This window comes from Haliotis asinina, chromosome 1 (assembly GCF_037392515.1).
Source record: "Haliotis asinina isolate JCU_RB_2024 chromosome 1, JCU_Hal_asi_v2, whole genome shotgun sequence".
NCBI classification, from domain to species: Eukaryota; Metazoa; Mollusca; class Gastropoda; order Lepetellida; family Haliotidae; genus Haliotis; species Haliotis asinina.
Window position 1 is genome coordinate 29,851,163 of NC_090280.1, and position 26,453 is coordinate 29,877,615.

Consider the following 26,453-nt stretch of genomic DNA (forward strand, 5'->3'; position numbering starts at 1 on the left):
CAAGGCCTGTAGACAGCAGACATGACAGTCAGTGCAGGTCTTGTCATAGCCTGTAGACCGCAAATGTGACAGTCAGTGCAGGTCTTGTCAAGGCCTGTAGACAGCAGACATGACAGTCAGTGCAGGTCTTGTCAAGGCCTGTAGACAGCAGACATGACAGTCAGTGCTGGTATTGTAATGCAGTGGCCACCACATCAGCTAAATCATGAGATACTGAAGCACACAGCTACAACCAATGACCACATCCAGGAGAAACCCTGCAACATTATCCCATACATCAGATCCTGGCAAGCCCAAGGGAAAGAAGCAAGTCACATACCTGTAGAGTTGTTCAGATGGGTGCCACTGCTGTCTTGGAGGTAAACTTTAGGGGGGTTGGGAACATCGACTGGGGGATAACAAGGAATGACGACCATCCCATTTTCAAAAGCAGTGACAGTCAGGACTGGTTTGACCTGGAAGGAGTCCGAGTCTGAAAGAAATGAGTTACATGATGTTAAAGACTTATGTCTTATCACACACCATATATCAGAGCTGATATGATATACCATCATGATGATATCACACATATCACCATAGTGACCTCTCAGCTCAGAGTGAGTGAGGGAGTAAGTTTTACATCACTTTTAGCAATATTACTGCAATGCACACCTGAAATAGGCTTCACACCCTGTACCCCTTTGGAGGATTGTACCCAGGTTTTCGGGTGGTGAGCGAACACCTTAACCACTAGACTCTCCCAGAGAATATATACCTTGGGTAAAGGTAAATCTACCTGACAACGTTTCTGAGTTAAGATTTTTATTTTATGAAATATTCATTGATGATGGTCACTTACCTTGGCAACGTATATATTATCTTGAAAAAGGACTTTAATTCTACACTCCATAAAACCTAGTCTTCCAAATTCTCACAGGACATGGACTTGTGGGTCCACCTGGTTACAGGTTTGACTTCCAACTTGGCTACAATGTCTGAAGCCCAATTCTGTGTCTTACATGGTCATTTTGGTATATGGATAAACTGGCGTAAAAAACTCTCACAGGGAATCACCAAATGTTATGACCAGCTACCAAGTTATCTCAAAAGTGTAACAAAATTGACGCCCCGTCTACACCAAATCTTTCTTTCTGCACTGCGTCTTTAATAACACTATCTTAAATTGTCATTACCAGGGGCAGACAACTCTACTAGAACAAAAACTTGACAGTGTACACAGAGAAAATACACTGTGGTTCCTCACTCGAATCTAACACAATAAACTGTGCCTCTATTTCATTCAGCTTGTTACAGAACACATAAGCAGTTTTTAATACCCCTGGTGTGTTGAAGAAAGCGAAATTCAATACAAGCCCATGGCCTTAATGTTTTTACTGCACGGTTGCCAGGACAGCCATTTTTTCCCTTTTCAAGCCCGCATCCTATGGTTAACTGCCTGTACTCCAAGACCCCATCAGCAAAGGCCTCTTGTACATGTGGGGGCTATATGTCTCCGTTAGCTCAGCCTTACAGTAATACGGAAACACAATGTTAAGAATAACCCCAAAAAACAAGTACAAAATGTTGTTAAATAAATACATTATAAGCTCGCATAGCGGGAATATCTACACAGATCGGTGCCATCTTGAAGCCAGAAGGGGGATTTGGCCAGCGAAAGCAGGTGGAGTGATGTCGGCTTTCTTCTCTCCACCCTTCCTCTCCCTGCCCCAAACCTGGACGGATCATGTTTACCTAAATCCGAAATATCCCAGGTGGGTACCAGGTGTAAGTGAACATTTCTACACATAATGTGTCAAAACATATACATAATCTACACTGCCGAGCTTGCTGAAGCCATGATCTTACTGCCTGCCGACCTTTCGGGGGTTCCTGTAATGCTCCGAACTGTTTGTTTCTGCGGACATTTAGCATCTAAACATGAAAATAATCACGGAGAGGGTAGTCTTCTTTTAAGGTGTTTTGCTACACGCAGGTCATGTATTGGAATCTGCTTGAGGTCAGAACATGGTAACTCACCTAATGTCTATCCTTTATGGCACATCTACCTCATATGGTTGGAAACTGTCTAGCTTTCTTTGTAGACATTGTTAAATATTAATCCTTTTGTTTTCCATTAACACGTCCAGTGTAATTAATTCAAATTTAATTGAAGTAGAACTTCTTCTTCAGTGGCCATCTGTTACCTCATTTATAGTGTTACTTCCCTTTGAATGGCTGTTCTAAGTGTATTTTCAAGTCCTTGTCGGATATGCAATGATTAAGCTCTGGCTAATAACACCACATTTTATGTCTTTCAGAACAAAACTTTTCACCTCAATGCAATGACTAAGCTCTGGTTTATAACGCTACATTTTATGTCTTTCAGAACAACACTTTTCACCTTAGCCAAATTATGTAATGCAGCATAAAAAGAAAAAACTACCAATAACAATTTCAAGAAACCATCTGAAAGTTTCAAAACAATATATCCCGTTCAAAAAATCCCCAAATACATAAACATAATGTGCCCACTTAAAATTGCAGCTAGAAATAATATTTTATCAAGGAAATAAGTCAATTATGTCATTTTTGAAATAATAAAGTCTCCCAAACCAAATTATGAAAATATTTCCACAAGGTCATGACCTCTGTTTACAACTTGCACATGGGGGTTCAGAGTTGACATCACGTTCCCATCATCATCTCCCAGTTCCATCCCAAATGTAGGTTAAACCAACAGCCATTGCATTGGGAGTCATCCACAGCAAATCATTAAAGCTGATCATCTCAAAAGAAGGCCATTAGAACAACATGCTGCCAGATCAACCTGTATGCATAGGTTTTGTCATGCCACCTCTTCACATTCAGAAAGAAAAATCAATGATAGGTACACCTACCCATAATCCTCATTTCTCAAACTGGAAATGTTTGCTCAATTACGGTTTGAGGTTTCAGGAGAAGTTCAAAACAGATTATGCCTGCAGTTTGTTTTTGATGTGGGTATACCCACAACCTTCCTAATTCCAATAGCAGTTCTTCTCGCCTCCGGGACAGTCGACTGCATGGGATCTTTACTTGGGAGATGTTTCCAATTTTGACAGAACGTTCTCATTAGTGTCAAAGCTAAGGTTTTTTGCCTTTACACTCAGGATGAGACCGATGTATTCTGTAACTGTATGTGGTATTAGTTTCATGGAGCTGATTTTCAGGCCATCTTTCTTTGTGATAATATGAAGCAACACTAGCATTTATTGGGCTTTTACACCTACCTTTGTGCAAAGCGCTGGGTGAAACAAATGGAAAAACAGTAATAATTGACCCACCCAGTTCTTAATCCATATCCAATTTTTAAACCAGTATACACTTTTTACTTCAGTTTTTTATTTGAAAGAAAGAAAAAGCATTTACGTGTCAGATCAATTTGTTTTGCATCCATTCGCGTTAATATTGCTGGAATATTTCTAAAAAACAGTCTGAAGCTAGACTCACTCACAACATCCATTGCCATATTGAGTGAGAGAGTTTAGTCTTGTGCCGCTTTCAGTAATATTCAAGCAATATCACAGCGGGTGACACCAGAAACGGACTGCACACATTGTACCCATGTGGGGAATCAACCATTGTGATATGAATGGATTAGTTAAAGTTTTCTTGCATAAAAAATCAGTGATGTTTATTTATTCTGCAGATTCACTCTGTCTCTTGGCGATGCTGACCAATCCATTTCAAAACATAAGCAGGATGTGATGGGGCAGAAGGTTTGCCTCTTGGGTTAAGTGTTCTCTCATCATGCTGTGAAGACAATGGGTTGATAATCCCAACATGGGTACAACACGTGAAACCCAGGTTGGGGTTCCCAACAGTGATATTGCTGAAGAATTGTTAAAAGTGCCATAAAACTAAACTCACTTACTCAGCATTTGATGACCTAACGACACTGAGTGGCCATCTGATGCTAATCCACGCCCATGTTGAGTTAACAATAAAAATGGATTGCACATATTTTTACAGAACATGTTTTGGTGATATCTTTTTAAATAATAAAAAATGATTTATGTATGAAAGCATGATTTGTACTGTGATAGCATCTCTCTTTAAGCAGCGTGCTCACTTAAAGATATGCTTTTGGGGTAAAAGATCATTTATAAACATCCTCACTTAGGGCTACTCTTTCAAATGCAGCTCTTAACATGGAAAAATAATTAAATTCTGCTGACAGCTCATCACATCAATAAACTTTAACCTTTGTTTACAGGCAAAGGAAAAAGTGATAAACTTCTCGAGTCTGGTGCAAGTCCATTAAGATCTGTTCAAATACATGTTCTGGAAGAATGAAGAAAGAACTTCCTGCTCAGAATGATGGCTTAAAGAGTGCCAAAGCATGATGCTAAGAGAGTCAGTTTTCTTTGTGTAAGCTCTTATGCTAAGAGAGTCAGCTTTCTTTGTGTAAGCTCTTACGGGAAGTGAGTCAGTTTTCTTTGTGTAAGCTCTTACGCTAAGAGAGTCAGTTTTCTTTGTGCAAACTCTTATGCTAATAGAGTCAGTTTCTTTCTGTATGCTTTCATGTTAAGAGAATCAACTTTCTTTCTGTAAGCATTTACGCTAAGAGAGTCAGCTTTCTTTGTGTCTGATCTCACACCAAGAGGGTCAGCTTGCTTTGCGTGTGCTCTCAGACTGAGAGATTCAGCTTTCTTTGTTCAAGCTCTCATGAAAAGTTACTTTGTACATGCTCTAATACTAAGAAAATCATGCTAAGTGAATCAGCCTTCTTTGTGAAAGGAAATTCCATCATCAAAAATATGTTAATAAATTTTTACTCATGGCTGCTTCTAAATTATGGACAGACCTCTGGTTTTGTTCATAATCCATGAAGTAATGTATAACAGTCTCTCCAAATGTCTTTTTTTCAGGTTCGCATGTCGTTACTTTTCCAACACTTTTTTGTTAAATAATCGATATTTAGTTGACGATTACTTACCCGTGTGATCTACTTCTATAACCATTCCCTAACGCTAGGACAATTTCTGCCATGCCTCCATGGGGTATGTGACAGTATGACAGGTGCTCCTTATTATCAGAGTGTATGTTCAAAGACATCAAATTGTACATAAATCAGGGCTCGATTAAGTGCTTTGTTACTTGAACTGGTGCAATCCAATGTTACAATGTGCAACCTAGTTATTTGCCTAACCTGCTCCAAGGTGCACGTCAATTTTCAAGTGGGTAAACTTCTGAATAAAACATCTAAATAATTCAAAAGCATATTTCTTTCATTACATATTGCAGTAAAACTATGCATCTGGAATTTGCGTGGTGCAACTAGGTTTTTATCTCCGGTTGCACTTGGTGCAAGTAGGTTAACATCTCTTAAACTGAGCCGTATAAATACAGGTATGTGTTGAACTGATCAACTGGTAAAGCAAGTACTCAATGAATTGCTGTTAATGCATCTGGTAGTATGCAACTCGTGAACTCACCTGGAGGTTTGAGTATGATGAGCGGGTCGCTGATGACGGCACCGGCAGCAGTTGACACCACACACTGGTATGTGCCTTCATTTGATGAGTATTGAAAATTTTTAAAATATAAGTTGTCTCCTCTGAACTCTAATCCATCGTGGTCTTCCTGTTTCAGCTGCTTGCTGTTAAACAGCCATTTTACTGTGGCATTTGGAGGCGTCACCTCACAATATATCGTCACTTTGGCATGATGGGAAATCACAGAAGTCTTCGGCTCTCTCAGAAATGCAGGCACTGCATCTGGAAGACAAAATGAAACAAATAAATAAAACATAAACACTATAATCACGATTGAAAAAGACTAAAACCTATTTGCTCTGTCATAACATCTACATACAGTGAAACCCTTTTAATCTGGACGGTTTCAATTTAAACCAACTCCATCATACATTTTCAGATTCATAATCCAACCTTCTGAATATTTTGGTTAGCAGGTTGCGTGTTCAACCACATAGCACCCTAGATGGGAATTGAACCCAGGTTTTTGTCATGATGAGCAAACACTATTAACACCCGCTATCCCACTGCCCTGAAGATCAACACTAGGTGTAACCAACTAAATATGAAGACTCGCCCTATCAACCTAAACATTTCGCCTATTTATGCTACTTGAAGGTCTCTCCAACAGCGAGTGAGTTAGTTTTAAACTGGAATATTTTAAGCAGCAATATTCAAGATGTTAGACAACAGTCTGAATATAATTGGACCAGACAATCCGGTGATCAGCATCATGAGTTTGAATCTACTCAGCTGGGATAATATGACATACTTAAACCAAGACAACCAACACCCAATCCCGTTAATCACCTTTTCCGACAAGCAAGTGTTACTGATACTTCATGGCTACTTTCCAATAATTTTGCTGACCACTGATTGTGACAACTCTGATAGACATTCCTTGGAAGTGGTCAAGTTCGTTACAAGTGACAATATTTTTCATAATGACTTGTCAACTTCATGCGGTTGTTTCACAGAAATCCAACGCTCAATATGAAAAGATATGCAATGACAATAACACAAATGCTGTTGAGCAGAATAGACAACAAGGTGCCTGACTCAAAGAGCAGGGATTTGAATCAGAGACTCAACTCAACTGAAAGAAGTACTGGAATCTATACACTACAGAGATTTGTAATCCCAAATATAACATATTTGATATTTTGTATAATCTTTTATATGTATGCATGTACTGCATTTTTCTTTTGTTTGCGTATGTATTTTCAAAACTTTTACATAGTCACTGAAAATAAGCACTGACAAGTTAAATATGCCTCAGATTTATACAAGGAAACAAGCATGAAGAATGTTTACCGAAAATGTCAACTTCAACAGGGTCAACAAAGATAGTGCAATACATTTCTCCATTTTCTGTAACAAAGATACTGCAATACATTTCTCCATTTTCTGTAACAGAGACCACTGACAGATGACAATGCAAGAAATACAAGTCCTGGACTACAAGTACATGAAGGAAGGTGATTGGTCAAATGTGACGCCTCGCGACTTATATGAGGTCAGAAACTCACTCCCTCCATGAAGGTAAACCTGAACTAACTCCATGGTATTTACCAAATGGCTTCATGACAGGGCAAACAACGAATCCAATGAGCTGAACAGTTGGGGACCTTTTTGAAAGACACAGTGCTCCCTTTTTCCCCAATATCCTCTTGCTTTTCCGACTGTGAAAACAGGCACAGGTCACTAGTCATTCACACTGCTTGCACGCATACCCAAGCATTCAGCTTGTGCAAAATCCAAACCATCTCCCCTAATAGTTTCTGAGCCTTGTCAAAAATAGGGAATTCTTAAAAGATTCAGTCAAGCAGTCTTCTACATTATTACTTCAGCCTGACAAACTCTCAAAAGCTTCCCATGTTAAAACCGACTGACACAATGGCCGATTTCGGGACAGTTCTTCACCATTCATTCCCATCTATCCCCTTCAAGATGCAAACATGGGCACACAGAAAACCACGATTTACTCATTCCCATCAGTGAACCGTGCTCAGGCAGGAGAAAATCACCAGTCTGGACGTCAAAACCCCCAATTTCCAAAACAGTAACGTCCTATCAGAAATAATAAGGACTTGCCAACAAATCAAGGGGGATAATTTGCCACCGGGATGATTGCCTCTCCCAGGAGCTGTCGTGCTAATTGGAGACTTGTCCCGCCGTACAATCGTGCCAAGTCACGTGAAAACCCTGTTGGCTTGATTCTATATCACCTTCACCTCAAAGATCTCCGCATTAGAGATTCACACAATTAAAAAAGATTTTCACTCAACCGATGCGTAAACGTGAATTTCCGTATTTTGAAACCCCTTTCAGACAAACCGTTTTACAAAAAAAGTTGCGACAGCCTTCCGTGTGGTCTATATTGTAACCATAGCAACCGGTAGGCCCATCTTAACAAATGGTGTAATTCTTGGCTCGTGTGCTTGCTTCTATGAGGAATATTCCCCAATGGACGGCTCACACAATCACCTTCTCCTCGCCCATGGACACAATAAGCAAGAAGAAGGATTTCGAGTTCTTTTGTTGCCAGTGAATTCCCCTTGACTTTTGACAATCCAAAAACATTTCAAAAGCTCAGCGGGATTGCTCGTACCAAGAACACAGTTACTATGGACTAACTTAGAGAGCATTATCTGTTTCAGTGTAGACAAACCGGTGAAGTCTTTTGCTTCACGTCTTCAATTACAGCAGCTAACAACAGCCTATTGTCCAGGAAAACTTAGCAATATGATAAAGTCCCCCCTTCGTTGTCTCATCACCATTCAAACGTTCTCCAGATTTGACTCATTATCTCGACTCAGTGGTTTGAAAACCCAAGGTATTAATAATGAAAGCTCTTTCTTCGTCTGTGAGAAAAACGAAAGTTTGGGGACATGAGGCAGTGCATGATTTTTCCAACTCCCACGGAGGGAAGTCAATGTATTTATTAATCTTTACTAGTTAAAATGTTTTATTTTCCAAATTACATCAAAACTAGGTACAGGATAATGAAATGAAGCACATCTTCAGCATCAGAAAACACAATGAAATCAGTTACACTGTTACTAATACACTAAAATCCTGACAAGGAAAGATGTTTTAAAATCCAGATTACATCAAAACTGATGTACAGGCTGAGGCCTACTAAGGAGCTTCCCCATTGTGCAAAAAAAACCACATAGAAAAGTTCACATTAATCATGGAAACAGCAGCATAAACATAATACCTCACTACTGAAACGGTGAAAACACCAACTTTAAATCACTGCAACTGGAGAAAAAAACAAAGAGCCTGCAACTTTGATTTTGCGCAAGCGCACATGGAAGAGGAAGTCTCGACCACATGTTGACATTTTCCAGCTTGGACAAAGGTCATATTCCGTTTTTAAAGTGTTTCTGTTGCATTACTTGGCATTTAGCATCATCATACTAGTGTGCACACTTGTTTAGTTTATTTACCATTCCTAAGAAATGACTGCCAGCAACTTTTTTACAATATTCAATACTTTTACTATGAGAGGCACTTCATGGTTGCTTTAAAATTTGAAGTGCAGATCATAATGCACATGTACAGTAAATGTCAAAGTTTGCTGAAATAAAAATATTGCAGTTTTATATCTTTTGTTTCTTCACCGTTTCAGTAGCAAGGTAACATGCTTACGTTGCTATTTCCACGATTAATGTGGGCTGTTCTGTGTTTCTGCACAGTGGGAAAGCTTTCTGTGGTAGGCCTGGGGATTACAAAACGGAGCAAATCTACCAGCATCAACCAACACAAATAACCAGTTATATTACACACTGTCTGATACAGAGCAACACAGAAATCATACCAGGTACAAGGAAAGATGTACCAAAAGCTTGACATGAAAGAACATAGAATCAAAAGCTGTAAGTCAATCTAAACTCACAATTGGGTTCCTGAAAGCCAGGAAAAGATATTTTAACTCTCTTGATTGAGCGATAGGTGAATGAGTGAGACTTTGATGGACAGCACAGTAATGAATGAAAGGGAGTTGGTTCATTTACAACATCAGTAAAACCCACAAGGATAGGCATAGTGTGTACAAATCCAAAAATTAAAGTGGGATTCATCCACTCTCATAGGTTATGGCAAATTCTCAACTCTGACACCTCCAATACAGCTTTCTTATACTATCAGCTTTTGTTTGTTTGTTTGTTTGTTTGTTATGTAATGGCACACACAATGATATCCTAGCTATATGGTGGCAGCCTTAGTCTAAATACTCAAATCTGGACAAGACAATACAGTGATGAACATCATGCGTATGGATCTATGTAGGATATGATGACGTGTGAGCCAAGTCAACAAGTCTGACCACCCGATCATGTTAGGAGACCCTTACGACAAATGTGGGTTGCTAGGATTAAGACTAACACGGACCTTCAAGGATTAAGACTAACACAGACCTTCAAGGATTAAGACTAACACGGACCTTCAAGGATTAAGACTAACACGGACCTTCAAGGATTAAGACTAACACGGACCTTCAAGGATTAAGACTAACACGGACCTTCAAGGATTAAGCATCAGTACTACCACAGTGAGTCTCTGATAATCTTGTCAATGGAATGATAACAGCAACAGTTCCAAAGGATACAGTTTTGGGAATTTGTAGATCAGCATTAGCTTCAAGTGGTCTCTTTTCTTTCCTTTTCCACAAATCAAACCGCGTCACATCAAGGTGTATATGGAGATACGAACTCCAGCATATTCCTTTTTTTCTGACATGAAAGCACCGTACAACCAGCTAGTGTTTTAAAGGGTTAAAAGCCACTTTTCAACAACTGCATTGGAGTCTCCAATGTGACAGTGGTGCACTCGGTAGAAGAATTCTCAAGATAGCACTGCAGCCATTAACTCAATGATTGTATAATGAATATAGGCGATTTATGAGGAGTTCCTGTCACATAAAGCAGAGGATTGTGGGAAGGCACAAAGAAGCTGTGGTGTGGTATCAATCACTCGGGGCTGCTGCAGCTTTGATGTAGCAGTGGCAGCAAGCATCTCTTTAACTTCAAACCTGGAGAATCTAAAACATTACCCTAACATGCTATGTTGCGTGATGCCACCACTTAATGAGGAGGTTAACACAGTCGTCACCACAAATATTACTCAGTGTGGGTACACTGGAAGGATCATGGGTAAACTCCTGACTCCTTAAAAACTCTCTACTCTTACCACTGGAGTTTACCAGGGATAGCTCAGTCTGCAGCCTAAGACACCTTTGAAAGTGTCACCTCTGGCCAGGGAAGTTTACTATGGAAAGCTCAAATTGTTACGTTTCTATAACGTTCTTGTTATGGGGATAGGTATGACATGTGTGACTTTGGTTTGTGTCTCTTGTTGCTATATGTAAGCAATATGACAAACACCGGAAATGGCCTTCACACACTGTATCCATGTGGGGAATCGAACCTCAGGGTGACTAGCAAATGCTTTCACCACTGAGAAAGGGCACAGCTGAAGGGAAAATAGTGCAGATCTTAGACTTGGAGAAAGAGGAGGATCTACCCCACAGGGATATGATCACACATGTCAACCATCTCAGTTTTGATCTTTGTAGGGACGGTGGGGTAACCTAGAAGTTGAAGCATCATGACCGATTCCCACACGAGTACAATGTGTGAAGATCATTTCTGGTGTCTCCTGCTGTGATATTGCTGTAATATTGCTAAGCACTGTGAAATCATACTCACTCACTCTAAGACTCAGCGTAAAAGAACCAGTGTGGTTTGATTTCTCCAGTCAAGGACTAGCCAACTCTATGTCCCGTTTACCCTGCAAATCTTCTTGCACACACAGCAGACATTTTATGTCTACCCCTAATGCATCTTGTTGCCCTGTGAGTGTTTAAAGCAGTTCATTATTTTGACATTTCGCACATTTTCGCCCCATACATGAAATATCTTTGGTAGAGCTGAACATATTATATGCAAATCTGCAGATATTGTTTGTTGGGTCTTTCTACAGTTAATCCTCTCTCCATGAAGCCAAGCATACTGGTATGTTTGTTTTGTGCTGCGAGCCTCGATACTTGGCGCGCATCGTATGTTTAACTCATTCAATGATAACACATTTAATGTGAATTAAAACAACAACTGCAGAGGTCACCCTGACCAACCCTTTCACACCCAATGCACTTACTCCTACGGAACGACAAATCCTATCAGAAACAACATTACCTGAACACAGAGACACCCAAGATTTGTGATGGCTAAATAAGTGCTTTTGATAAGCGAGATCATGATAACAGCTTAGGTAGATTGACGGATGTATTAAAAAGAATTGTAACACTTTAGAATATATGAACTCAACACAAATCCCATTAGTGTAGAAAACTGACAGTATAATTTACTGAAGACATGTGGTAAATAGATGTGTTTGGGTGAACAGTTCTCCTGTCTGAAAACAGGTACCCAAACATAACAGGTCACATGAACAAGAAGAACGATCTGGTAAAGAGGATTTTCAAATCTTATGTAAGGTGCAAAAATGTTATTTCATTAGTATGGAGATTTTGGTTTAAAAATTTCTTGACTACTGTACAAAAATCAGCAATGTGGGTGTTTCTGAACATGAAAACGATTGCTCCAACACACCCAATGAGTCCATTATCTCGGTGCTCCACAAACATCCTGCAAGGGAGCCAAGGGCTCTGACAGATGATTTCCACATCAATTGTTGGTATATGATACAAAAAATGTCAGTCTGCATATTACTAGAATCATTTTTTCCTCATCAACAGAACATGTTGGGGTATTTTTTTATTCTCAGAAGGTTTAAAGTTTTATGATAATTTTCTCCTTTAGCTGCAAAATGTAACAAGTTAAGAAACATTTTACCAGGCTAAAATCAAGTTTTTAATGACAATGATAGAGGCACATGGCGGAAAAGGGCGGTCTGGATTTTCTTTGATTTGTGTGGATAACTTGCATCAAATGACAAAGAAGTACTTTAGAATATTACATCCTTTAATTGTCAGTATCATCATCACCATCATTATCGTCGTCTTCATCATCATCATCATCGTCATCGTCATCTTCTTCTTCATCATCATCATCATCGTCTTCATCATCATCATCATCATCATCATCGTGATGTCCATAATCATCATCATCACCATCAGCATCACAATTGCAATCAGCATTGCCATCATCAACATCATGACCACAATCATCACCCTTTGAAGATCTTAATAAAGATATCTGATACTATGACATTGTGTCTTCAATTGTTGTTGCTATTTTACACTGAATGTGAATGTTGTTTTATGCCTCTCTATGACAGTGGCCTGTACATTGTCAAACCTGAGTCAGGCAACTGATGGTCAACAGCATGAACAACATCCAATCACCCAGCACACCAGGCTACACACTGTGCCCCTATGTCCTTCCTACAATATGCTACAATATCAATGGGGAACTGACAGTCTGTCCTGCTCCAGGACCCTACTACCCCTCTGGTTTATTCACATACCCATCAATCTTCATTTGTGATTTTTATATGTACAAAAGACAATGGTTCACTAATTGCCCATTTTGCCATCACATCCTCTCCTTTAGCAAAGTTGATAGACATTTTAACCACCCAATCCTAATAGTAATCAACATATCTAGTTACGCCCAGCTCCAGGTTAGAACTGGTCCCCAGTAACCTATGGTTGTTGTATGAGTTACTAAAAGAAACCGCTGATCAAAACCATTTAAGTCAAGTGTGGTATGCAGTAAACGATAAAACACTTCCCTTTTTATCAAAGCTTCAAAATTGCAAACAATCTCCAACTGTTTTCATTCTCACAGTGTCTTTACACAAGAGGTTAGCTTGCTAACTAACCCCACTAATACAACGCTGGCTAATTTCTCAGACACATCACTAACTGAAATATATCCACATTCTAATTGCCTCAGACAACAAGAAGTTCCACAAACACACCCTTCCCTGGCAGCAGGCTCTCTGAGACATGAGAAATGAACATGCATAGGAGTGAAACTTACATAATCGCATGCCTTCTGACTCAATGCAAGAACTCTTGCTTTCAAACTTGGCTTTCAGAAAATGAAAGAAAGGTCATGCAAGTGTTTACATTTGTAATTAAGCCAAAGGGGGCAGAGATCGATGGTTTTCCCAGGTTTGTGAGAACTCACTCTGGCAATGTGAAGAATTTCACTGTCATGATATTTGACCTAAGTTCATTTTACAAAATGTTTACTTTATCTGACCTGAAATTTAATAAAATCTGAACCCAAGACCTTTGTAGGGTGAGATCAATGGTTTAGTTTATAACGACATTTTTTATTATTTATTTCTAACAACGATCTCTGTCTAACTTCATTTCAATTAATCCTTTTCATCTCATTCCTATTTTGTTATTCTACCAAAACTAATAGTTTCCTTCATCGAAGTACTTTTCTGTTAAAGAACATACTTTCAACCTTTGAATTTTTTTTCATATTTGCTTTTTCCCTTCAACTATTTGCACTTTCACTTTTCACTTTCCTTCCTGCATTTCATAGGTAATAAGTCATGTTGTTATCATATGTACCAAAGCATTCTACTCCATCCAAATTCAAAGCGTTGGTGTAGCCTAGTGGTTAAAGTGTCTACTTGTGATCCGAAAGACCAACGTTTGATTCGCGGCATGGGTAATATATGTCAATTTCTGCCATGATAATGCAGAAATATTGCTCAATCTGCATAGAACCATAGTTATTGCATCCCAAATCAACATCATGTAAAATAATTTTTCTTTCTTTGCAATGTACATAATTTATGTATCTGTATTTCTATATGTTTGTAACTACTGTGTTCATTTTTGTAGTTTATAGAATATTGCTGCTGTTTCTTGATGGAATGCTATGCAATAAATATCTTATCATATCTTTATCCTTCCAAACTGAAATCGTAAGTACTGTCGAAAAGTTGCACAAAATTGTATTAATTTTTTCTGATGTGTTACTGCCATCTGATCCTAAAATTACACGGCTTGCTATTGCTACCCCTCAACAGACCAACCCTGGAAACCTCTGTTAATCCCTCCGCCTGTCTGAGATGCTCCTAGGGTTTGATTGGCTCCAGTAAGCTTGCTGAAAACCAAAACATGTCTCTGACCCTTGACCTGATCGTTCACCTTTGACCCATAAAGCATTTTATCAGAAAAGTAAGTAGGTTGGGATGCATCAAAAAGTTTGACAGTTGAAACCCCTATCATGTGCTAACCTGATAATGATGCTAAGTAGATACCTTGCAAAAGAATGGCAGATGTTCATATATTTACCTTCATTATTAATTACTACTTATTACTGATTTCTGGAAGAATATGCAAAACTTGAAAACTTGGTCAACCACTACTTTGAAGAATAAAACTGTTTTATGCAATTCAGAAACAGTGTTTATTATACCATGTATTTTTCTTACTAACATGTTCATAACTTTTGATGTATTTTCACAACTAACGAGGAGTGGTAGAGTAGCCTAGTTCTTAAAGTCTAAATTCTTCGAAAATTCAGATTAAGATACATGTTTGATTTCCCACATGGGGACAATGTTTGAAGCACATTTCTGGAGTCAACAGCCCTGATATTGCTGGAATATTGTATAATTACAACACTTCATACAGGAGTATAGAAACATATATCACAATGTCAGTTGTCTATCCTTTCCAGTTTTAACTTTAATATATCAAATTACAAATAATTCTCTTCATAAGTAATAAAACTTAAATTTCTAATTTTAATTTCCAGAATCTAATTTCTTCCAACCCATTATTAGTTGTGCATGACTTGTCTCTCATAGCTTGTCTTTCGTTTTCCATTTGGATGAACTGTTATCTTGAAACTTCCAGTCCAGCAAGTATTGCTAAACATAAATACTTTCTCATTCAATTATTTTCTAATCTGGCAATCTAATGACTTCCTTCTTTAAATCTGCCTAGTTTGTCAGCTGGAAAATCTACTTTGGGAAGTTTCAAACAGGAAACATGGATGATACATAGCAGTACCACAGTTGTAGACTTTGACTTGGGGAAATTAAAGTTCATTTTGTGATATCAGCAGATCTTTATTAGATCATATCTGCAAATCCATCAGCAGCATAATTTCTTCCAATATTTTTTGTTTATGATTAATAAATTCATGAGTAGAAATAAACAGGTTCAAGATGCAAACATGGTCTCCCTGCTTTGAATTCCACTGAAATGTGTACATTGGTCAACGGACATTGTGAGCGAGTTTAGGTATATGCCAACTATATGTTCACGATTCATACGGGGAACGGAACTTTTTAGCCTGACATCCAGATACTTTAACCACTCGGCTACCTCACCACGCCGACAAGGTGAGTGACAAGGTGAGTAAATGAGTTTAGTTTAAGCCGCATTTAGCAATTTTCCAGCAACATGACGGTAGGGAACACCAGAAATAGGTTTCACACAACATAACCATGTGGAGAACGAACCATGGATCTTTGGTGTGACGATCAAACACTTTAACCACTAGCCTAACCCAGTGCCCCAAATAACCTTGTGAGAAAGATAATACTTGGCTGCCTGTCACTCATTACAACAAATATTTTTTGTGGCAAGTATTCTCAATTTAAATGAAACATAACCATATAAATCTGTATTTGTTCTTGAATCTGACTTCAAATCAAGACCTAACTAAAAATGGAAACATGAACTTCATAAAATTTCACCCTTTGAAATTCATCAAAACAATAACTTTTAGAGACGGTAAAGAAAATTTGAAACTCTGCCCAGTAAATCATACCATGGAAAATCACCATGGCGACTAGTCTTGGCACATTAAACCATAAGACTATCAACAAACATCCTCATTAATATTTATAAATAAACGTTTTGGATCAGTTCTTGAGATCTAAGACTCGTCTACAAGTTTACTCAGATGTGCAGTATAAATTATACAGGCCAGACTGAGAAAGAGAGGTTTATGACAGGTGTTGTCACAAATGTTTTGCGGAGAGCACAACTTTCAAACCCAACTTGCCATCCAGGCAAACATCAAATGTCTGCTTGGAGGGAATGCTGATGAGAATTTTCGACTTCAGTGAACATCTTGCAAAAGAAGCACGTCTGTTTTGGAATTGACTTGTAAATAAATGAGAGACTGCCACAACCTCAGACATAGGGTGTATGGAAACTGTGAATATTGCACAGAAACTGTGGTGACAAACTTCTTGTTCCTTGTAGAGATTGTTATAGTTTCACAGTTCCCAACATTTTCCATCTTTGAAGAGAACTACAGCATGAGATTTTGGAAATGTTGCTTAGGTGAGAACGTCAGGAATTTTTCAGTTTCAAACAAGAGAACCTGAGAATGGTGCTGGAGCTGGAATATGGCGGTGTGTGGCTATTACCAGGAATATTCCTCAGTGTGGTGTAATTAAACACCTGGAATGTTGCTGAGTGAAGCATTATTACCCGCAATATTCCTGATTATGGTGTTATTAACTACCAGGAATATTCCTGAGTGTGATGTTATTAACTACCAGGAATAATCCTGAGTGTGGTGTTATTAAACATATGGAATATTGCTGAGTGTGGCATTATTTCCTAGAATAATATTGATTGCTATGTTATAACCTAGAATATTGCTGAGTGTGGCATTATTACTTAGAATAATACTGATTGCTATGTTATAACCTAGAATATTGCTGAGTGTGGCATTATTACTTAGAATAATATTGATTGTTATGTTATTACCTACAATATTGCTGAGTGTGGCATTATTACCTAGAATAATATTGATAGCTATGTTATAACCTAGAATATTGCTGAGTGTGGCATTATTACTTAGAATAATATTGATTGTTATGTTATAACCTAGAATATTGCTGAGTGTGGCATTATTACCTAGAACAATATTGATTGTTATCTTATTACCTACAATATTGCTGAGTGTGGCATTATTACCTAGAACAATATTGATTATGTTATTACCTACAATATTGCTGAGTGTGGTATTACACATGAAACACATGAATCACAGACTAAATCTGCCGTACAGTTCTGAAATAACTCCACAGTAATATAACTCCCAAGACTCCACGTCTTAATATCATTTCAAGTTCCCATTTCTTTCATGATCACAAATCTAATGACATAGACATCAAACAAACCCCTCACATAACCCTCACAATATAGTCATTTCATTATCCGAAACCTGCAACAAGATTCATGGCTTGCAAACTTTTCCTAATTCATGAAGCTAATTTTCACAGAAAAGGCAGACGACCAATGCAATTACAGGTCCCTCACACTGCCGAAGATTGCAAAGCTGACATAAGAAAACCACACAGATTTCAAGCGTATACTCTTGAATACTGTTATTAACCAGTCACATTCCTCAAATATCAGCTAGAGTTTGTGACTTACAGAAAAGCTCACTATTTCAGCCTTCAGACCAAAGTCGTCAGAAGCCTTGGCAAGCCTCATACGCTTCATCACAGATGAATATCAAGAAATGTTTACTTTGAAAACATCCTTAGCACCTAAAACTGGCAATAAAACACTCTGGCCTTCAGTTTCCAGCCTCTCTTTCGAGTGTGGGGCATGACATGTTCAAATTTGAACACAATCACAAGATCTATCATTTTCTCGGAAATAAGATTTTATTTATTTAGAATTGTTTGACTTGAAAGCGTATTCCATAATGGTGGACTGATGAAAGGCAAGCTGTTTTCATTTGTTTTAGTTGCAAAAAGTTTGCACTTGATTTTACACTTGAAGTATATACAAAGTTTTGCCTTGATGTCGATGATGAACAGGATGAACAGTCTCCATCAGCAGATGCCACTCAACACTTCTTGGAATAATGAGGTAGCCTAGTGGTTAAATAGCTGGCTCATACCACCAAAGATCTGGGTTTGATTCTCCATATAGGCGCAATGTATGAATTAACCCCATGAAATTGCTGCAATAATTCTAAAAGTGGAGTAAACTCAAACTCATTAACATTTTAATAAAATTGTTGCTGGTCCCTAACCAGATAAAATCAAACTATGACCAACTTTCATTTGCCTGTACCATAGAGCTCTGTCACGTTCCCGCTTATCCATATTCCTTGTGTTAATCCTAAAGCTTTCATACCTGCTTCTCACATGCCCAAGAATAACAACATGCATATTTTGAATCAGCCAGCAAGGTACCAATTGTCAATTAACTTATCACATGACAAAATGATTCAATGAAGCATAACTGCTGAATTTGTAGATCCCCCAAAGTATCTACCATTGGGGATTGTTGAAGCTGAGATGGGTATATCATAAATGTCTGTGCAAGACGAATATCAATACTGCAGATAATTGTGCAAAAGCTGATAAAAATGTCTATTTTAAGCATTCTGCTCCCAGGTCATTCAAATGCATGCTAATTCATCCCTAAAGGGTTGTTAGGTCTTAAATCAGGTGATATCTCTGTGTTGGTGTATAAAGTCCCAGACAAAGATAGGATCTCAGACAGAGCTGTTTTGCCATTCAGGGAAATGCTGTTCTGATAACTCTAAACACGATCTTCAGAGGAAGTGAAAAGATCATTTTTATTACTTTATGAGATAGTGAAGCAAAGATTAATTTTCAAAGTAGGTTTCAGATTGGTAAATGTTACAGTTTCACTTGTATTTTTGGATGTTTGGTTACGGGACTAGTTTTGACTGCCTCCTGCTCATCCTCCTCATTTCTAAAATGTTTAAAACAAATCATTGTATTCATTACCACCATAAGTGTATAATAATGATTATCAACACAATATTCCATGTGAGAAATATTCATTATGTCGGAAAGCACATGCTAAATATCACAATCATCATCGTAGTTGCTGTCATTGTCATCGTTGTCATCATCACTACCACCACCATCACCATTGTTGTCATCATCATCGTCGTCGTCATTATCACAATTATCATCGATTCATCATTATCATCATCATCATCATCATCATCATCATCATCATCATCATCATCACAAAATCTTTGATACCCTAAGTACATGACCAACAGCTGAAAACAGACACCCTTAGAAAATCTTAATAAAGATATTTGATACTATGACATTGTGTCTTCAATTGTTGTCAGTCATTTTCATCCATATCTTGAAAATAAGGTCTCCATCTATCCCATCAAACATCCCTATAATATCCAGTGTCACAAACTTTACCACTCCTCTGCAAAACGTGCCAAACATTTGAACTTTTGGCCTATGCATGCCATTTTGTTGTTTTACAACAAGCATCTCCAATAGCCCCTTGTCTGCAGACACTACAAGCCTAGTGTGGGCAGACATCCATTTTCATTGATGGAACTGAAAATGGCATCACAGAGGCCACTCTTTCAACTAAACAAGAAATGGTGCTTTGAAGTCGCCCAAACTGCCTCCAGGAACTCGTCTCAGACTCTGACATTTGGGGATCCCCCCCACCTCCATGCTGGGAGAGACTGAAGTGGAAGACACCACTTAGTGGAATTGTATCAATTATCAAAAGATATTTTGGACCCATTTTCACATGTGTCTTGGACAGTTTCTTAAAACTGTTGCATCTGCCGGTAATGATAGCCGTAGGAAGCGTTTGTGCGTAATACAAAAAATATGTCTTCAAACGTTCAAATGATTTCAACAAATCTTGGGATTTATGTCAGAGTAGGTAGTAAATTTTATAGAAACCAAAATGTGTAAGAATCCTTGCATATGTATTTTCATGATTACAACGCAGAACTGTGTTCAAACTTTAGAAAGTTTACAAGAAAGATAACCCCTTCCATCAAGATAGATGGAATGAACAATAGTAACGACATGGAACGTGATATGAGAATTTCAAGATAATGACAAATCAATACACAAGCATGTAAGCATAACCACCTTCTTCCATGAAACAAAGTACTGCAGATGATAAACTTCCAAACTCGGTGTCAGTTAACGATGGTTTCCTCTGCACCGAAATCCCTTGATTTCACACTACAAACAGCATCCCCACCCCCCATCCCCTTGCAAAACAGTCCCCACAGCAATCCAAACAGCACTGGCTTCCAACAGATTGCGCTTCACCCTTCTAGCCTATATCAAGCTTCAAGCCTCTCGCTTTGAGGGTTGTTATCAAATAAACGCAAATATCGTGTAGCAAATGAGGGTTATTCCAGCGTCCTTATCAAGAGACTATGTTTATGCTCAAAAACCAATCATCTCAATGATTACAGTATTAGCAATCCTAAACGCATCTTCAAGCCAACTTGTAGTGCACTTGAACAAAATAAAACAGGCTGGAGAAATGCTTATTTTTGTGCCCAGCTACGACCTCATCTAAATATTGCTGCAGAGTGTTTGTCTGGATGAGGGATGGTATTTCTAGCTGAGACAATGTGCTCGCATGAAATAAAGACAAGATTTAGTCAGGCATGTATTGAAGTGACAATTTACTGCAGGCAACACAAAACAGGAATAAAGATAAGAATACCACGTTGTTGGGCTTTTGGAAACATCAGGCGTGTTATGGAACGGTAAAGACATAAGAGTCTGTGATAACATGTTCCTCTCCCTATGATCAGTTGATGGAGGGGATTCTTGTCAAGTCATTGCAAGTTTTGCGTGTCTGATAAATACAATCTGTTGAACATTGCACATCTGGGATGTCCTTTGTTCAACAGATGATGTTCTGCTTACGGATTGGTTTATTTTTGTATCTGATAGTAATTAAAGATAGTCATCTAAATCAAACTAGAGTTGCAGCAGTTTCTCAATGTTCTGTTCAAACCGTTAAGATCTTGAACCGTTCATAACTTTAGTGTTTACCAGTGACACTGTTTTATCCATGTGAACTTGAAGACAAGCGATGTAGTGTTAGTTTGAAAACATTCTTTTGAGATGTGTATGGCAGCGTATTTGTAATGATTTGATGTATTTGAAGAACACTTTCACTGACAGGATGAAAGAAGAACATTTGTGAACATTTCCTCTGTATTTCTGTCAGGACACTGTAGAACACTTCCTCTGAGTTTGTGACAGAACACTTCTGAGTTTGTGGCAGATGCACACTTGTGATCACTTGCTCTTACAGAATCACAGAAGACATGCGAACACTTCCTCTGAGTTTGTGGAATGAGAACACAGTGTACACTTTCACTGACAGAATGACAGAAGAACACTTGTGAACACATTCCACCAAAGGAACATTTGAAGCACCTGCACAAGTTCAGAACTGCTGCAAGTCACAATCGGTCTCAGTTGCACAAAGAAACCCAAGATTGTAATAATGCCTGGCAAATTTCTACAGAGATTGCAGGAGGATTCCCTGCATATTCCTTTCCCCAAACTGGCACCTCTGCTCTACCTCGGTGTCAGATAATTGAATTCAAACACAACACAAGGGATATTGAATTAAGAAACACACAGGAAACAGGATTCAAGTTTATTTGGACAAGAAATATTCCTTTTTGAAAATAATCCATAGAGGACTGAACCCAGAGTTGGAATGTTTTACTAACATGGAGAATTGTATCTCTTCTAGAATTTCAACATGTGTTAAATGAAATGAAATCGAGGCAATATTATTTGCTGGTAGCTTTCCATAAAATTCACCAAAAAATTGAACACTCATATTCAGCCATTTCATGCTATTGAGAGACTAAACTTTACTGATAACTTTAACTACATAAAATGCACCTACCAAAAACACGATATCCTGGAGGATATATGTGGTGACATATATTACTTTTCACGCATCAGTTGTGCACTATATCGGGTCAAATATTTCATAGTGATTGAAACTGATCATATTCATGCAAAAACAACACATTGAAATGGTCAGTTAGAGTTATGTTGAACTTCTCGACTGATTTGATAATGATTGGAACAGATCATACGTGCAAAACACCAACATTTTTTAAGTCGAGATGGTCAGTCACAGTTATCTTAAAAATCATGGATAATGACATCATAAAGTTAAATGCGAACTTGAGAGAAAACTTACCATTTTTTTTGTTTTGTCAATAGAGTTAAAAAGAAAACATCAATGCATGAATTTGTGTGTAGAGTGAGGTTAAATGATGTACATAAATTCAGAAACCTGTTATATTTACTCATTACACTGGAACACAGAATTAAATTCTGCAATATCAAATTGTTCTCCAGCACACCAATAAACTATGGTAGTTCCCCACTAAAATCATCAAATCCTATGCTGTATAAATCACATTAAAGTTAACCATTTTCATTAAAATTGCAATAGTTGGTTGCAGCTGATTATCGTTATCACAATAGTTGTTTGTATGTCAATAGTCACCCCTAAATGTTGCCACAATTTTCCAAAACAACATCTTAGAACTTTACCAAACTTCAGAACAGTTCCATGTCTGACACAATGTCTACCATTAGTTAAAATAACCTTGACTTTTGACATATAAGATGCCAAACAATCATCAACATCACATGCCTCTAATACACAGTATAAATGCTTCCTAATATGACATATAAATCTGATTACTCCGTCAAAATATACCATTTACCTAACAACACATTAAAAGCAAACCTTGGGTGGGGCAGCCTGTGGGGAGGGTTAAGGTTCCAACATAAAACAAACAAAATAAATCATAAAACATATATCAAAGCCCAAAAACATTTGATTTGTGTAAATTCTGACAACATTGTAGATTTAATCAGCAAATACTCGTATTGACATTGGCGACTTGGTCCGAGTCCCAGCAGACCGACACCCACTCCAACCATCTGCTACTTCCTCCAGCGAGGAAAAAACCAACAAGAAAAACTTTGACAATCTTTGGACATGCTCAGTGTATCCACTACAACAATAGAAAAGGAACAAGCTACATGTGTTATTTGTTAACACTTTCTCAAAACAGGAAAAAATTGTCAAACTCAAGTCCTGGGAACTAGTGAACATATCGAAAGCATTATTTTTGTTATGACAGGATCAGTGCTTCCAGCTTGAAATAAACTCACCTGTCACTCATATCCGGTAGTCATGGTAACCAGGGTAAACCCCATTGTTTAGTTACGGAATTTTCCTTCACATGCTTATGTGGGAAAAGATCCTAATTTCAAATCTTGTCTTATAAAAATATTTCATTACTCAGGTTGGGTGTTGTTACATATTGCAGCCTTGTGTCTCTCTGTTTTCACGCTGTTTATTCTGTAATGTTTGCGAGGGATGTGGCGCATAGTTGGGATACTATTAGCTCAAAAACTACTTTTATCAATAATGGTCAACATTTTTCATATTCCTGAAGAAACAATACATAGTGACTCAGTGGAAATCTTAGCTTTAAAAGACAAGTACCTTTGTCCAAACACTGTTCTCATTCCTGAGCAATATATACAAGGTATACAAATATACAATTTCACAAAAATACATCGAAAAATATCCAAAATATCCTAATATGTTTCTCTCCGTATATGATCATATGTATTTGAACCATCTTGATCTTTCCTTATAACCAACAACTAACCTCTATTACTATTCACACTTGTTGTCAAAGCCTTTATCCAATAAAGCAAATTCCAATATATAATATCTCTGATTATCTCTACGCATTTCCTTAAATTTTGAGACAACAGAGATAAACCATAATTTGAATTCAGAACAATATCACTATCAACATTTCAACATCACTATCTCCATTTCAACATCACTATCCCCATTTCAACATCACCTTCAATTCAAAAATCCAAAACAAGATTTTCCCAAGCCCATTAACAAGAAGCTAGTTTCCTAATCCTTGTGAGTAAACATGTAGCTGCATTGACTGACAGGAGAGTCTATCCAACTGTCTGCCGGGCTATATAAATGTCGGGACAACGGGGATTAATGATCTAGTTATAACCAGAAGATTACTGGAGTCTATTCGTCTCAACACACAGAGCTTCTACCTTCCTGCCATACAACAGGGATTAGGCATCGACTATTCACCAAGTCAGTGTTCATTTATCGGACATCCGACATGCACAGGTCTCGTTCTTTGTGGTGAATTATTTGTACGAGGGGTTTCTTTATTTTCTGTTTGAACAGTGCACTGTTTGGGAACAGTTACTTCTGAATATTGCCATCTTGATACTTTTTGAACCATATCTCTGTCCATGTAACTTGAAATCATGGTGGGATATACATTGACTGTTTTTATGTTATTGTGTTTATTACCTAACCATTGGAATCCACTACACTAACCATATGTATACCCAATTATCACTGAACTCTTGTTATCCACTATACCTTATTATTACCTTAGGAATCTGCTGTACCTCATTATCACCTAACTGTTGTTATCCACTGTATCCGATTATCACCTGACTCCAGGTATCCACTATACCTGATTATCACATAACTGCTGTCATCCACTGTACCTGATGATCACCTAATTCCAGGTATCCACAATACCTGATTATCACCTGACCCTATGCATCCACTATACCTGATTATCATCTGACCCTTGTTCTCCACTATAATTCACTCACTCACTCATTCTCATCACCTATCCTGTGAACTAACCTTGGATACAATGCACAAGTGCTAAAGACCGTTCTTTGAAATCCCCGTTTCCAGAGTCACTCCTAGTGCTCGTACCACACAGAAATTAAACAACGCAGCTGAAGGAAGCCCCAGTCTTTATGCCAATCATGTACAGCACAAATAATTCTTAATATAATCTTTTTATTTGGAACTTCAGCCACCAATGAACCCTAGGGGCAAACAGAATACCCATATTGTAATCTTTGCTTTGCCGATTCATTTGATCCAAACTTTTTTTTTGAAAATGCATTGGATGAATAACCAACACGGCCCCACCAAAACTAAACATCATTCACAAAAGAAGGTAAAAATACAGCAATCTTCAAACCCTCCTTCACAGCAGCCGACTATGGACATGAGCACATTTCAATATTCATTTAAACTAATATTTGGTCTTGCCAACAGAAATTTGTTTTCTAAAGTTTTGTTAAAGATTTGTAAGTTGTAAAGATAAATGCGCACTGTAGATCACCATTCCCTGCAGGATAAACATGTCTGCCTCCAGGTTGGTCGTCTTTGATTATGTTTTTTTATGTATCTTCAATGGTTGTCTACTTCTAGTCTCTCTATTTTAAAAAAAAAATCAAAAGAATTACAGCTTTTCTGGTTTGGGGGTTACTGGGGCCTAAATACAATGACTTTAACTGCTTGTGACAGCTGTAGCGTTCTTGGCTGGTCTCTTCAAAATCTCACACACACCAATGTTGCAACAAAAATAGCATTGGATACAAAATCACAAACACTACCTGTAGATCATTCAAATATATGAATATCATGATGAAAAAATAGCATTGCATATTCGAATATACTCATCCAAAAAAGTCAAGGACCATCCCAAGCTTCAGTATTAAAAGATTTAATAGTTCTCATAGTGATCCATATGAGAGCTAAATTTTGAATACTAACTAGGGTGGGCCTCAATTTTTTTGTTGTTGTTGAGCATATAAATTATTTGAAACCGAATTAACTGCTGTCACTGGAAATCAAATCATAAACACCTTAAATATGAATCACTGCAAAAAATATGCATTTCAAACTGAAAGAGCAGTCCTGTAAATTCAAATAAAAATTAACAACAACAGAAATAACATTCATGTTGTCAGAACAGGTATAATCGGATTTAAATCCATTTTCTGAGGATACATACGAATAATTACTGAACCATCACATCTAACACAGTACAGTGTCTCCCAGGTATGATCAGAGCACCTGATTGTAGGGGGAACTACAAACACACAGCCCAAAGACACTGAAATCAGCCATGCATGTGCATGAGAAATACCTTGGCAATAAATTTAACAGTTTGCCTGTTTACTTCTCTATCTGAAGGTCAGCAAAGTACAAAACCTTAACCCATTCAGCCCCAAAAGGCAAGAGGACCCTTCCCTGAGTGAAGAAGCCTGCATGTCCAGCCTTCC

At 37.9% G+C, this 26,453-nt stretch overlaps 1 protein-coding gene across 5 annotated transcripts in view; it reads right to left on the bottom strand.

Annotated features, from left to right (window-relative positions):
- The window catches only part of LOC137290267 (interference hedgehog-like), a 262,516-nt gene that overhangs the window by 30,797 nt on the left and 205,266 nt on the right, over positions 1-26,453 (bottom strand). For all 5 annotated transcript variants that reach the window (XM_067821075.1, XM_067821090.1, XM_067821056.1 and 2 more), the window contains 2 exons: positions 5,457-5,738; positions 320-472 (listed from right to left, as the gene is read on the bottom strand). In XM_067821075.1, the coding sequence (XP_067677176.1) occupies positions 320-472; positions 5,457-5,738 (435 nt within the window). The remainder of the gene's footprint in view (positions 1-319; positions 473-5,456; positions 5,739-26,453) is intronic.